Source organism: Aethalodelphis obliquidens, unplaced genomic scaffold (genome assembly GCF_003676395.1).
Source record: "Aethalodelphis obliquidens isolate GAN/ISIS:26980383/991018 unplaced genomic scaffold, ASM367639v1 scaffold14, whole genome shotgun sequence".
NCBI classification, from domain to species: Eukaryota; Metazoa; Chordata; class Mammalia; order Artiodactyla; family Delphinidae; genus Aethalodelphis; species Aethalodelphis obliquidens.
This window is the reverse complement of record NW_020837958.1, coordinates 39,179,645-39,195,104: the sequence shown is the minus strand read 5'-3', so window position 1 is coordinate 39,195,104 and position 15,460 is coordinate 39,179,645. Positions and strand designations below refer to the sequence as shown.

Sequence of the window (15,460 nt, the reverse complement as noted above, 5' to 3'; positions counted from 1 at the left end):
CTTCCTTTTTGAAAAAATTTATTTATTTTTGGCTGCATGGGTCTTCATTGCTGCGCGTGGGCTTTCTCTAGTTGTGGCAAGTGGGGGCTACTCTTCGTTGCGGTGCGCGGGCTTCTCATTACAGTGGCTCCTCTTGTCGTGGAGCACAGGCTCTAGGCACGCGGGCTTCAGTAGTTGTGGCACGTGGGCTCTATAGCGCAGGCTCCATAGTTGTGGCGCACAGGCTTAGCTGCTCCGCGGCATGTGGGATCTTCCCAGACCAGGGCTCGAACCCATGTCCCCTGCGTTGGCAGGCGGATTCTTAAGCACTGCACCCCCAGGGAAGTCCCTATATTACTCCCTTAAAGAACATGGTTTACAGTAAAAATTTCAGGATTCTTCTTTTTTCTCCCAGAGAACAAAACCTCCTTACCACTCCTAAACAAAAGGCTTAGATGAAACCTGAATATATAAAATGGGTAAAAATTTCTGTTCTGGATGGGTGTGTATTTGCATTAGCCCTGAAGGAAGAATCATGAAACAGTCTAAAAATCACTATATTTCAATAACCTACAAAATAATAAAAACCTGTATTTTATCCAGATCAGTCTTATATTATGTACAAATGGCTTTTTATACTTAGTGAAAGGACTTACACAAGTTGAGGGACATTCTGATGTATAATAATGTCAATTTATGAATTGTGTTATATTTACAGGTAGTTGTAGGAGTCATAAGGAAGATATACTGGTGGCACCATGGTAACAGTGGTCCTAAAAACTCTAAGGATGCTCAAAGAATAAATAAAAATGGTTATACTTTATTGAGATTTTCTAATAAATGTTAGAATTTAATTTTATCTATGGTACCTATTAGCTTTGGGTAGATTTTTCTGTGTATATCTTAGTGTAACAAACTTTACTAGATGTACCCTTAAACTTATGGCTTCATAGAAAATTTTAAGAACTAAAACTTCTCAGTATTGTTACTAAGTAACTACCAAGAAAATGGCATACTATTGATAGTGCTAATGACAGTTAATACCTGTGTGAAACAAGAAACTGATGCACCCATGATTTAATCATACACCAAAGGATAATATAAAACATTTTACACTAAGATTGGTCACTTAAATCTAGGTGTACAAAAAATTTATGTATTTGTACACTTAAGGTTTCTACAGTCAACTACTCATGAAGTACCCAAAGGCCTATGTTACATGAAAATGTACTTCTGTTGAGGTATGAGTTTGAATCTCTTATCATTCAAAACAAGAAGCTATCTACATAGGAATACCCACTTAGCTAATGACCCCCTAAAACACAGTCCAAAGCTACAATGTTATCCTAATTGTGATACCATGAAATGCAGAATTCATTAATGTGGGTATTTATATCTGATAGTCTCCAGACACATTCCTCTCAGAGCCAAAAGTCTGCTTTAGCAGACGTGACCACCAAAGAATTTCAATAGTGTGTACTCAGTGATTCACAATTCTCGTTTCCCTACATGATCTATTGCTGCTAAGGTGGGGGTGTAAAATTCTTTATTAATTTTAGTTGGCTTTTAGTTTATATGGGCAAAGCATGAATTAGGATTATATAACAGCAGTGAAAATGAGATTCATTGTCTGTGAGGTACAACTGTTCAAGGAAAACCGAATATATTCAAATAAATAAAGAGGTTGAGGTATTACATTATTGTAGAACAGAAGACAACAGCATCAGGAAAAAAGTTATAGGCGACTTTATAATCTTAGACTACAGAAATAAAGCACTGCTAATCATAATCTGCAAGACCCAGAAGCCAAAGAGGAGAGAATGACAACTTTGACCACATAAAAATAAAACTTGTACATTAAGATATCACAAACAAAATTAAATGATAAACAAAGACTGAGTGGAAATATCTGGTAACAGACATTAGAGCAGCATCTTGTCCCAGCTTAGGTTTATGGTTCATAAGCTGTCTAGCATCAAACTACCTTGAAAAAGACCACACCAAAGTTAATTTTCCTTCTGGGATTAGAAGAGAACATGATGTCAGATGTTATATTCTGCTTAAGTTTAAGGATCACATTGTACAAAAAACTACAGCTTTTTAGTTTTTATTTCTTGCAAAATATACGTAGTAGAATTTGAGTAAGCTCAAAGGCTCAAGAAGTTTACCATACGACCCAAAAGAGTTAATATCCACAATATATAAAACGTTCTCAAAAATAAAGAAACAATGATCAACAATGATTATGAATAGAGAACTGAAAGATTCAAATGTCCAGTAAACATACACAAGGGTATCCTTCACCGGTAATCAGTGAAGTGTAAATCAGAACATACCAACTTCCACTATCAGGCACACAAAGATGAAGAAGCCCAACAATATGGAAAGGGTATGAAAAAATGGGCACTTTTATAAAATATGAGCAAAAATGCAAACTGGCATTCTTTTTGGAAGGCAAATTAAAAATTGGCAAGACTGACCAAAATTCAAAATATGTGTATCTTCTGACATAACACATTAAGTACTGAAAATCCCAGGCACACCAGGACTATCAGAGGACAAACATTTTGTACAAAAGGAACAGACAGCCTCTAAGATAAATGTGCCAGCATTTTAAAATCTGGTAAAGCATATGGGAATGTTTTCTAAATCCATTTGTGAAAATGAAAATCTAGGCCTCTTATTTCCATGTATATGATCAAACAAAGGTCTTAAGTTGCAGCATTAGATTTAGTTGTATCACTTCCTAAATCTTATGGTACAGTTCCTTACCTGTTCCAAATCCTGCACCAAGCCCGGCTCCCAGAGTTCCAGGTCCTGGTTTACTTCCAAAAATACTATTCCCACTGGTATTTGTGCCAAACCCTAGAAGGACAAAAGAATGAGTGGACTGTACATTAACACAACTCTCAATGTCCTCTACAAGGGAATTTCAAACAAAGCAGTCTGACCCTAAGTTTTGCATCCCTTCATTTTTTGATATTTAGAAATCCTAAATGGTAGGCTAATTTAATGTTTAAGTTTAAGTAAGTATAAACAGATCCCACAGTCTTCTTACTTAATTATATTTTAGACTTGAAATATCAATTCAATATAGGATAATACCCAATATTAAAGCAAAGTGATTGTGCTTGAGCTTGGGGAACATTCCCTTCGTAATACTCAAAGCCTCCATTCTATGTTTCATGTTTAATTAGTAGAAAAAAATTAATCCCCCCAAACTTTCACTAAAAAATAAGACAGTCAACAAAGACACTTCACTGAACCTAAAGGTTCTTGCTAAGAGAAGATTACCTATAAAAATCTCTACAACAGCTTTTGTTTTGAACAGATGGACCTTGTATGAATAGTAATGTGTGGCTGATCACACATGAGGAGCGTTAATGGAGTCAGACTCAAACAGCTCATAGGAGCATTCGAGGACTCAGCTAGCTGACATTAAAAAGAGAAGATAATCTATGAATAACCTTTCTTGAATTGAATTGTTTCATTATCGGAGATGATGGAGAGTTGAACAAACCATCCTCTTTCACTATGACCCAACATTTAGAGAAAATCCTGATTCCCCTCTAAAATCCACAAGTCTCCCCACAAAGACACCTACACATTACATTACTGCTATTATTTCTCTTTTGTTCAGATGTGTGCACAGTTTCTGTACTCCTTTTGGAGGTAAATATCAACAAATGATAATGAACATATCATTAATCTCTTTTGATAAGAGGAAAAAAACCCCAATCACTGGCCAGCAAATCCTGTTTGTAGTACACCTGAAGTCTTTTAAAAAGGTATCATGGAGGTGAACAAGTTCAACATAACAGAATAAAGAAAGTGTCTTGGAATATATGTCAGTGTCACCAACTAAGATTATACTTTGTCAGGCCAATATTTGAATTTATATATGAATGAAAAATGTAAAGAACAAAAGTTAAAGAATTATACAGTTTGAAAACATATTTCTAATGTCATTTAAAAATCTAAGCAAGTAACCTGACTTACTTTCAATACATTTAATTCATGCATTAAGTCTTTTCTTCAATTTTTCTAACAGCTATGGCCACAAAAATGGAGTACTGCCCACTCAAGCACAATCAATTTTCTTTAAAGAAAAAAAAACAAAAAACCCAGAAAATGTACTTGGAGATGTTGTCTTTCTGAGTTAAAATTTAACCAAAAAGGATCTTCCAACCCCATAAACAGCAGAAAACAAGATACTAGTGAACTACCTCAAACCCACAGGAGGGAAGTAAGTCCCAACTTACACTGTTTATACCACACATTTCCACAGATTCTTACTGACAAAAGTTTATCAACTCTGTTATTTCAAAACAACTTTAAAGTAAAATTAAGAACAATTAATTAATTAACAGTCAATAATTTATGACAAAGGAGCCAAGAATATACAATGGAGAAAGGACAGTCTTCAATAAATGGTGTTGGGAAAACTGGACAACCACATGTAAAAGAATAAAACTGGACCATTATCGTACAACATAAACAAAATGGATTACAGACTTGAATATAAGATCTAAAATCATAAAACTCCTAGAAGGAAACATAGGGGTAAGCAAGAAAAAAAACTTTCTATCTATATATGATGACAGACGTTACTTAGACTTATTGTGGTAATCATCTCACAATTATACAAATATTGGACCATTACATTGTATTGGGTGGGCCAAAAAGTGCCTTCAGTTTTTAAAGTAAAAATAAAAGATACATTTTTCATTTTCACCAAGAACTTTACTGAACAACATATTCACCCTTTTGTTCCACTACCTTCTGACATTTTTCAGCCCACTTCATAATTCTATCTTCCCAAAACTTTTTATCTTTTTGAGCAAATAACTGTTCCAGGTGCCTTTTACAGTCTTCCAGGGAATTGAAATTTTTTTCCATTAATAGAATTTTGTAAAGACCGAAATAAATGGAAATCTGAAGGTACAATGTCTGGTGAATATGGCGGATGAATCAGAACTTCCCAGCCAAGCTTTAACAGTTTTTGCTTGGTCATCAAAGAAACACGTGGTCTTGCGTTATCCTGATGGAAGATGATGCATTTTCTGTAGACTAATTCTGGACGCTTTTCATCAAGTGCCGCTTTCAGTTGGTCTAACTGGGAGCAGTGCTTATTGGAATTAATTGTTTGGTTTTCCGGAAGGAGCTCATAATAGAGGATTCCCTTCCAATCCCACCATATATACAACATCACCTTCTCTGGATGAAGACTGGCCTTTGGTGTGGTTGGTGGTGGTTCATTTCGCTTGCCCCACGATCTCTTCCGTTCCACATTGTTGTACAGTATCCACTTTTCATCGCCCATCACAATTTGTTTTAAAAACGCAATGTTTTCATTACGTTTCAGTAGAGAATCGCATGTGGAAATACGGTCAAGAAGGTTTCTTTCGTTTAACTTATGTGGAACTCACACATCAAAGCAATGAACATAACCAAGCTGGTGCAAGTGATTTTCAAAGCTCGATTTTGGTATTTTGAGTATGTCGGCTGTCTCCCGCGTGGTTTAACGTTTATTGTTCTCAATTATTGTTCCAATTTGATTGCTATCAACTTCAACTGGTCTACCCAACCGTGGAGCATTGTCCAGTGAGAAATCTCCAGCATGAAACTTTGCGAACCACTTTTGACACATTTTTCAGTCACAGCACCTTCTCCATATGCTGCACAAATCTTTTTGTGCGTTTCAGTTGCGTTTTTACCTTTCTTGAAATAATAAAGCATAATATGCTGAAAATGTTGTTCTCTTCCATCTTCAATATTAAAATGGCTACACAAAAATTCACCAATTTTGATAAGTCTTTTTTCAAATGCATGCTGTCACATACAATCTAACAAAATTGTTTCAAATGAAGTTAGACAACTAAGTGCTGTTAGAGCCATCTTACGAAAAACGAACTTTTTGGCCCACCCAATACATCTGAAATATAATGTTACATGTCAATTATATCTCAATTAAAAAAAAACGCTTAAAATATCAGATGTCTATGTACACAAAGAGCTAAACTGTCCCCTTAACCATGTAGCATGAGGAACCAATAATTTATTACCAAGTACCATCTTATCAATACCCAAAAGATCTTCAACCTCTTTAAACTGTTGCTCACAAGTGCTGACATCCTGCTTGTAATTTCTCTCCTGAAACAATTCTATTCATTCACTTAACCTTAAACTAGTCCCTGTTAGGTTAATTACTAAGAAAATGAACTGATGACTCTAAAGAATGACTTAAGGATGTGGCAACATCAATTGTAGATGAACCTTTTCACTCTGTGGATTAATCACCATCATAATGAAACACAATCCCATACTGGGTAACGTGCAACCAACAATGATATGATACTACAAATCTTTGTGTAACCTTATTCCATTTCCAGATTTGTTATATGACTTATTACCAAATCAGAAGATCATCTCTGCCCACAACACCAAAGTTGATAGCTTCCCAAGACAACAGGAACATCAAAGAAAGTCTTAGTTAGATATGGATCCCTCTGGGGTGGTAATGGAATGACAAGTTCACCCAAGAGTAAAACAAAACTTGCCACCCTGCAACCCCTACTTGTATAGGGAATCTTTCCTCTCAGGGCCCCACTTATTCATTAATAAACTTTTAGTGAGCACCTAGTCTATGCCAGGTACTAGGTCAACATTAAGGATTTAAAAAAAAAAAGGACAATTCAAATTCAGCACATAAGTAGTGAGGCATATCAAATAAAGATGAGAGTTTTCATTTTCAAATCAATAGCCTACATAAGCACCTTGTCAGATAGAAAATATATTTAATTCTGAACGTGAAGTATGCTATCAAAAAACATGCATTTTCTTTTTTTTTCCTTTTTTTTTTTTTTTTTGCGGTATGCAGGCCTCCCACTGTTGTGGCCCCTCCCATCGTGGAGCACAGGCTCTGGATGCACAGGCTCAGCGGCCACGGCTCACGGGCCCAGCCGCTCCGCGGCATGTGGGATCTTCCTGGACCGGGGCACAAACCCGTGTCCCCTGCATCGGCAGGCGGCTCTCAACCACTGTGCCACCAGGGAAGCCCAGAAGATAATTTTTAAGAGGAAAAAGGTCTACAAAGTCTCTCTGGGGAAGAGGGAGTGACAGTGATTTAAAAAAAAAAAAAAAAAAAGGCTGAAAAACACTGATTTAACCCTTAAGTATCTTTCCCATCTTACTTCATAGATAAGAAACAAATACACAAAATTTGATATCCATGCTAACCAAGTCTACTGCCTCAAAACCATTCTTTCATCGAGCACAGCCAAAAAGAATTACAGGTAGAATGATAATCATTACTAGGAATGAATGAACCCAACAAAAGGGGTTATAAAACTCAAATCAAAACATTAATTTAGGAATTGGCACCTGACAAGGACCTATCTATCTCCTTCACATAGTTCATATTTCCATGAACACATATAACTTTCCAATGGATGCTTAATGTAGCCTCTTTCTCCAGTACACGATCATTAAAAAAACTCACTGAAGGGCTTCACTGGTGGCACAGCAGTTAAGAATCCGCCTGCCAATGCAGGGGACACGGGTTCGAGCCCTGGTCCAGGAAGATCCCACATGCCACGGAGCAACTAAGCCCGTGCGCCACAACTACTGAGCCTGTGCTCTAGAGCCCGTGAGCCTCAACTACTGAAGCCCGCACGCCTAGAGACCACGCTCCACAACATGAGAAGCCACCACAACGAGAGGCCCACGCACCGCAAGGAAGAGTAGCCCCCGCTTCCACAACTAGAGAAAGCCCGTGCGCAGCAACAAAGACCCAACTCAGCCAAAAATTAATTAAATAAATTTATTAAAAAAAAAAAACTCACTGAAAAACTGTAACTGCTGACTTACGGCAAATGGCCATATGTTTGTACTCATCACCCACTAGATATCCAGAACCTAATGTTGCATCTGGCACATGAAATCCTTAAAACAAATATTTCAACCACTATTCCCCTTGGTAATGAAATGAACTTTTCATATATGATTTATCTCAAAATACATTGAATTTGTTTGAAAACTTAATTAGGTAGTTATAAAAGACAGTTAAAATAATAGAAATAATGTTTCTATTAAACGAATTTAAAATTTTCCAGCATATCTCTGGAAAGTAGTATAAGGTTTGTTTTTCTGTTATTCAATCTTACATATATTTTCCAAATTTCTTCCAATGAACATGTATTCAAAAATACACACAGCTATAGGAAAACTAATGAACAGTCCCCCAAATCAGAGAGGCTTCAACTTCCAATGAGAATCATTAAATCTCAAAAAAACAACAAAACACAAAACAACAACAGAAAGTTAAAAGAATCATCTAATCTCATCTGTTTACTACTTCCCTGCTTGAAACCTGGCCTAACAGAATGTGTTATCTCAAGCAAATGTGTTTCACTTATTGTTTCTCAATTATTGGTGAGGTAATCCAAAGAAAATGATTCCTTATTTTGAAAAAAATCTACCTCCATTAGAGAACCAACATTCTGCACAGTACTGCTACTGCATGTGCTGAATGCCCCATTTTATCCAAAGCAGGGAGTCAAGAGAATATAAATTAGTTAAGGCAATTTACATACATCTCTTCCAGGCATCTCAACCCAAGTCCTTGATTTTAAACCTTTCCCTCTGGAACCTCATATCAAGCCACAGCTTACCTGAGAATTTTAAAATATTCCCAATAATATGAATCAGGAGAATGTGTGGTATAGTCAGTATAACTTTAAGAGAGTCAAACCTGCTTTTTATATGTACCAAAATTGGAAGTGTTTGTATTGGTTCCTAAAGTCAGGGTTGGTTTGTTACCAAAGAGCCCGCCACTGGTTGTACCAAACGAAGGAGCACTGGTTGTGCTGGTTCCAAATGTAGTAAGCTTGTTATTGCCAAACAGGGTCTAAAAAGAACACAACACAGGAAAATATTAAGTAGTATAAAGATACACTCCAAACAGGAAGCAGAGGTTACCTTAGGTACACTGTATTGGGTGTGTGGTAAGGGAGAGAAGATATCATAATTTTTATTAAAAAGGTATAAAGAAGGATGAATAACTATCAGAAAAACATACTAATCTGAGCAAGATTAACAAGACAGAATGCTCCTGGCTTGAGAAGTTAATGGTAACACTTCATCAAACATAATATTTCAGTGAGACAAAGAAAACAACAACAACAACAACAAGTCAATCAAATATTTTTTACCTGGTAACAGAAACGTTATCATGTATTTAACGTGCCAGTAGAAAGAGTTACAGTAAAAAGTTTAAACATGCTACAACATGGATGAAACTTCAAAACATTATGCTAAGTAAAACAAGTCACAAAAGATGTGACTCCATTTATATGAAATGTCCAGAATAGGTAAATCCATAGACAGGCCTGAAGTGACTTGGGGGAAATGAGAAGTGACTATTAATGGGGATGACGTTTCTTTTTAGGGTGACAAATATGTTCTAAAATTGACTATGGTGATAGCTGCACAATCTGTGAATATGCTAAAAACAGCTGAATTTTAAACTTTAAAAGGATGAATTGCATGGCAAATGGATTATCTCCCAATAAAGTTGTTAAAAAATAACTTTCTGAAGCATTAGATAATTTTCTCAATTTCTCACCTCAAATAAGAAATAATAGATTTCAATCTCCATGAAAACAACCACATGATTTGGGAACTTTTCCTTTTTTTTTTTAAACTGAAGTTCAAAGCTTGTTATAATGCGTACATAATACAGACATATAGTTTCTCTAAGTGGTATTTACTATTGTTTTTTAGGTCAAGTGTATTCCTATATAGTAATTTTTTACTTAAATGACTTAACAAGGAAAAAAATTTAGTTAAGCCTCCAGTGGCATGAAGACCTTCAGAATACCAACAATTTTAACAACTTGATCACCACCAAAAATACTTAATTAACAAATACGATACTAACTTATCACCCAAAATAGAAGTTAGAAATAGGAATTTAAAATTACCTGATTTGGGGCTTCCCTGGTGGCACAGTGGTTAAGAATCTGACTGCCAGTGCAGGGAACCTGGGTTTGAGCCCTGGGTCAGGAAGATCCTACATGCTGCGAAGCAACGAAGCCCGTGCGCCACAACTACTGAGCCTGCGCTCTAGAGCCCACGAGCCACAACTACTGAAGTCTGCGTGCCACAACTACTGTCGCCCGCATGCCTAGAGCCCGTGCTCCGCAACGAGAAGCCACCACAATGAGAAGCCTGTGCACCACAACGAAGAGTAGCCCCCTCTCCTCGCAAATAGAGAAAGCCCGCGTGCAGCGGCGAAAGCCCAACACAGCCATAAATAAAATAAATAAATAAATATTTATTTATTTATTTAAAAAAGAAAAAAACCCCTGATTTTAAGAGCAAAAGCACCTCAACTTAAACTCAACAATTTAACCAACGGGAGTGAAATTTTACTAAAAGAAGTAAACTCCACATAAGTATTGAAACAAACAAGTTTTAAAAAGAACTTACTTTTTGAAAATAAACCTATTATAAGTTGCCTATTTTTAAGTTACCGAATAGCTTTCAGTTACTATCAGTATCAAATCATACACTATAACCCAAAAGAATACTTGAAGACAGACTTTTCTTTCTTCTTTTTTAAATTCAGCATTCTTTTTTCTTATTCTGTTTTTTTTTTTTTTTTGCAGTATGCGGGCCTCTCACTGTTGTGGCCTCTCCCGTTGCGGAGCACAGGCTCCGGACGCGCAGGCTCAGCGGCCATGGCTCACGGGGCCAGCCGCTCCGCAGCATGTGGGATCCTCCCGGACTGGGGCACGAACCCGCGTCCCCTGCATCTGCAGGCGGACTCTCAACCACTGCGCCACCAGGGAATCCCTATTTTTCTTTTTTTAAAATTTATTTATTTATTTTTTTGGCTGTGTTGCGTGGCTTGTAGGATCTTAGTTCCTTGATCAGGGCTTGAACCCAGGCCCATGGCAGTGAAAGCACTGAGTATTAACCACTGGACCACCAGGGAATTCCCAAAAGACAGATTTTTCTTAGAAATTCCTTTAACAGATTTATACACATCTTCAAGTTACAGTCAACTGCAAAAACCTACCGAACCAACAGCACCAAATCCAGTACTGGTCTGCCCAAAGAGACCTGTTCCCGTTCCAAATGCTGTCCCAGTGCTGGTGTTTGTAGCTGTCCCAAAAAGACCTCCCGGCTGTGAGGCTTGGGTTACTCCAAATAAACCCTGTAAAAGGTAGTCTAGATTACAAGAAAACCTACAATAGTCAGTTGTCTTTAAAAGTCTTAGATTATTAATAATAGTTGCCATTTTTTTAAGTTTATGTGACAGACATTATGCTAAATACATAGAACATTTCTTTTCTTCACAACAACCCTGAAATGCAGGGCCGTTTTCCGAAAGAAAATAAGGCTCAGAGCAGTTAAAAACTTGCCCAAGATGTCACAGCCCCTAAGTGGAAGGACCAGAAATTCGTATCTGTATCTAAGCCTGATGAGCAACACAGTCCTGGACAGCTATAAAAACTTTATACTAACTCTTGTGCTCTAAGAGATAACAGGGTTGCCACACTGAAAACAAAATGCCATGACAGGGTGCTTCATTTTCAGAGTTATGCCAAAAGAACGTATTAATACTGAGCTGGGGAATGGACTTTGAATCAAATAACTGAAAATAATCAGCTGAAAATAATAAAATTAATCTGAACAAAGGCAGTAGTGTAATGTTGTCTTCATTTGTTATGATAAACTACACAATTTCAAATAAGCAAAGTTTGTATCATCCAATGTTTAAAGATTTTTTTATGCATTAGTCAACAAAAGAAAAATATTTAATTAGTGGGCTATAGCTGAATTGAGAATTCAACGTAGTGTTTTAAACAGCTTTATTGAGATATAATTCACATACCATAAAGTTTACCTATTTAAAGTGGACTATTCAGTGGGTTTTTTCTATGTTCAGTGCTATGCAACCATCCCCACTCTAAATTCAGAAAATTTTGATCACTCTAAAAAGAAACCCTGGACCCATTAGCAGTCACTCCCCATTCCTAGGCAACCAACCACTAATCTACTTTCTGTTCCCATAGATTTGTCCATTCTGAACATTTCATATGAGTGGAATCATATAAAACGTGGTCTTTTGTGAATGGCTTCTTTCACTTAGCATGTTTAAAAGGTCTCTCCATGTTGTAGCATGTATCAGTACTTCATTCCATTTTAATGGCTGAATAATAGTCCACTGTATGGATATACTGCATTCATTTATCCCTTCATCACTGATGGACATTTGGGTTGTTTCCACCTTTTAGTTATTATGATCAGTTGTATACAAGTTCTTGTGTTTTCATTTCTCTTGGGGGAAATACCAAGGTGTGCAACTGCTGGGTCATATGTTAACTCTACATTTAGCATTTTGAGGCATTGCCAAATTTTTCCTAAGTGGCTGCACTATTTTATATTCCAAACAGCAATGCATGAGGGTTCCAATTTCTCCAAATTCTTGAAAACATTCATTATCATTGTCTCTCTTTTTGTTTATAGCCTTCCTAGTGTGGATATGAAGTGATAGCTCACTGTGGTTTTGAAGTGCAGTTTCCCTGATGCCTACTGACATTGAGTACCTTTTCATGTGCTTATTAGTCATTTATCTTCTTTGGAAAAATGTCTATTCAAGTATTCGGCCCATTTTTTAATGGTCTGTCTTATTATTCAATTATAAGAGTTCTTAATTGTTTGGACACAAGTCCTTTGTGAGATATATGACTTGAAAATATTTTCTCCAATTTGCAGGTATTCTTTTTGCTTTCTTGATGGTATCCCCTTTGACCCACCAAAGTTTTTAACTTTGAAGAAGCCCAATCTATTTTTCCCTTTTGCTGCTTTTGCTTTTGGTGTACTATCTAACAGATCATTGCCTAACTCCTTTTCTTCTATGAGTTTTATAGTTTTAGCTCTTACATTTGATCCATTTTAAGCTTTTATAGTTACCACAATTGTATAAAGAAAAGGTCCAACCTCGTGCTTTTGCACGTGGAAAACCATTATCCCAGCACTCTTTGTTGAAAGATTCTCTCCGTAGTGAACTGTTTTAGTACTCTTGTTGAAAATCAATTAACCATGAGGACTTGTTTCTGGACTCTCAATTCTAGTCCCCTGATTTTATATGTCTAGCCTTATGCCAGTATTACACTGTCTTCATCACTTCATCACTCCAGCTTTCTTTTCTTTCAAGACTGTTTTGGCTATTCTGAGCTCCCTTCTATTCCTTTTTGAGTGTTTTTATTATGAAAGGTTGTCAAATGTCTTTTCTCTACCTACTGAGGTGACAATATGGCTTTTGTACTTTATTCTACTTTATGGTTTATTACATTAATATGAAAATATGTTGAACCAACCTTCCTAGGATAAATCCCACTTGGTCACAGTGTATAATCCTTTTTATATGTTGTTGAATTCAATTTGCCAGTATTTTGAAGATTTTTGGGTCTACCTGTACTTTTTATTTTTTAATCAGGCAAAGTATCTCTAATTTTAAAACCAGGTATATCCCAAGGATTCTAATCAATAAATCATACCTCAAATTTACCTTTAATTTTATACTTCCCTAAAAGAGTCCCTAGAAATAAACTGCTCATGACTATAAGGACTTTCTCTTCTACTATCTGGACAGAAGTAGCAATTATCCAACATGGCTCTAAGTTTTAGTTCTCTCTTATTTATTTTAATGAACTAAACTTCTTTGCCTGATTCCACTTAAGGGAATGAGCTGAAAGAACCTTCTGAAATAGAGCCAGTAGTTTATAAATATTTTCTCCTATACTCTACAGAATGCCTGGAGTCAATGTCCTAAGGTATAGCTTCAGGACGGCCAATTCTAGCACACTAAGCAGCGATTAGTGATGAGAAAATATGCCCAGAAAGGATAAGTGACTTGTTCAATAGCCCCTCATTAAATACGGAGTAGAGCCTGGACTAGAATCTATGTCTTAATTATTCAAAGATTTTTGCTCTCTTCCCTTTACTACACATACGTATCGTCAACCCTTAAGAACTGCAGTAGAGATAGAACTTGTTAATTTGACATGATTAGAAGCCTCATTACTTAGCTCTACAAATAAGACCTGTTTCCTTACCATGGTGTTGGTGCTTGGCTGTCCTAGTGTGTTGGTATTACCAAAGGAAAAGCCAGTGGTCTGGGTGGTTATGGCCTGGGCAAATGGTTTGCTGAAGAGGCTGGTAGCCTGCTGATTCTGTTGGCCAAAAAGACCACCTGGATTTGTTCCAAATCCAGTCGTACCTTTCAGGAAAAGAAAAGGAAAGATAAACGGTGGGGGGAAATGCCAAACCTCACATTATCTAGTTACTTCAATAGTCTATGTTATTGATTATATATCTAAATTACCCTACATTCATTCATTACTCAAACTGGATAACCACTTCATTTTCCACCTTTCTTCACGTAACTCCAGATTTGGTTCAGACTTGACTTTCTATAAAAATACTCTGACCCCAAGAACCCAGGCTGGGCTAAGTAATCTTCCTTTGTGACCCCACAGCTTTTCGTCTATTTTACAAGGTAACACACTACACTTAAAGTCTATGTGTGTATTTTTAACCTTGTTAGACTAAGTTTTTCTTCAGAACAGGGGCTTTCTCTTTATAGCAATATATCCAGCATAGGGTGTGACACAATAACAATACTTAATAATGGCTAAACTAAATCACAGAATACCAAAACTGAAAAGAATGTAAATGCCATTTAAACGTGTATTCATTTGTGTATTTGTGTATGTAACTCTATAGAAGGCTACCCTCAAAAATGTAACTTTTGCTTGTTTCTACAGAAGCAAACTGGTGGCTAAGGGGGAAAAAAAGAAAAGACCTTTGGATATGTACGTTTTTGTATATCATGAACTTTAAATCATATGTGTATATTACTTTTGCAAAAGTAACACTTTTATAAAGTAATTTAGTAATCATCCTAGACTCCCCTCTTTCACATCCCACATAAATCAATCCATCAATAAATCCCATCGGTTCTACATTCAAACTGGCTCCAGAATCTGACACTTTTACCATACCATAGCACCATTCTCTGCAAGCCACATCATCTCTCATGTGGATAGGGCAACAGCTTTTCTAACTGATTTGTTTCCACCCTTGCCCCCATACAATCTACTCTTAATACAGCAGCCTTCAGAATGATCCTTTATTCATAATCACACGACTTATCTAAACCTTCTAATGGCTTCCTGACTCAAATAAAAATTCAGATCTTGACACTGGCCCACAAAGGCCTATAAAATATATTCCCCTAGGGCTTCCCTGGTGGCGCAGTTGTTGAGAGTCTGCCTGCTGATGCAGGAGACATGGGTTCGTGCCCTGGTCCGAGAGGATCCCACATGCTGCGGAGCGGCTGGGCCCGTGAGCCGTGGCTGCTGAGCCTGCGCGTCCAGAGCCTGTGCTCCGCAACGGGAGAGGCCAC

At 36.9% G+C, this 15,460-nt stretch overlaps 1 protein-coding gene across 9 annotated transcripts in view; it reads right to left on the bottom strand.

The window, feature by feature from the left end:
* NUP98 (nucleoporin 98 and 96 precursor) overlaps positions 1 to 15,460 on the bottom strand; it is a 103,939-nt gene that overhangs the window by 66,255 nt on the left and 22,224 nt on the right. For 4 of the 9 annotated variants that reach the window (XM_027115592.1, XM_027115595.1, XM_027115598.1 and 1 more), the window contains 4 exons: positions 14,109 to 14,272; positions 11,063 to 11,200; positions 8,749 to 8,887; positions 2,752 to 2,844 (listed from right to left, as the gene is read on the bottom strand). In XM_027115592.1, coding sequence (XP_026971393.1) covers positions 2,752 to 2,844; positions 8,749 to 8,887; positions 11,063 to 11,200; positions 14,109 to 14,272 — 534 coding nt within the window. The remainder of the gene's footprint in view (positions 1 to 2,751; positions 2,845 to 8,748; positions 8,888 to 11,062; positions 11,201 to 14,108; positions 14,273 to 15,460) is intronic. The other 5 variants (XM_027115591.1, XM_027115599.1, XM_027115597.1 and 2 more) reach the window with 3 other exon arrangements.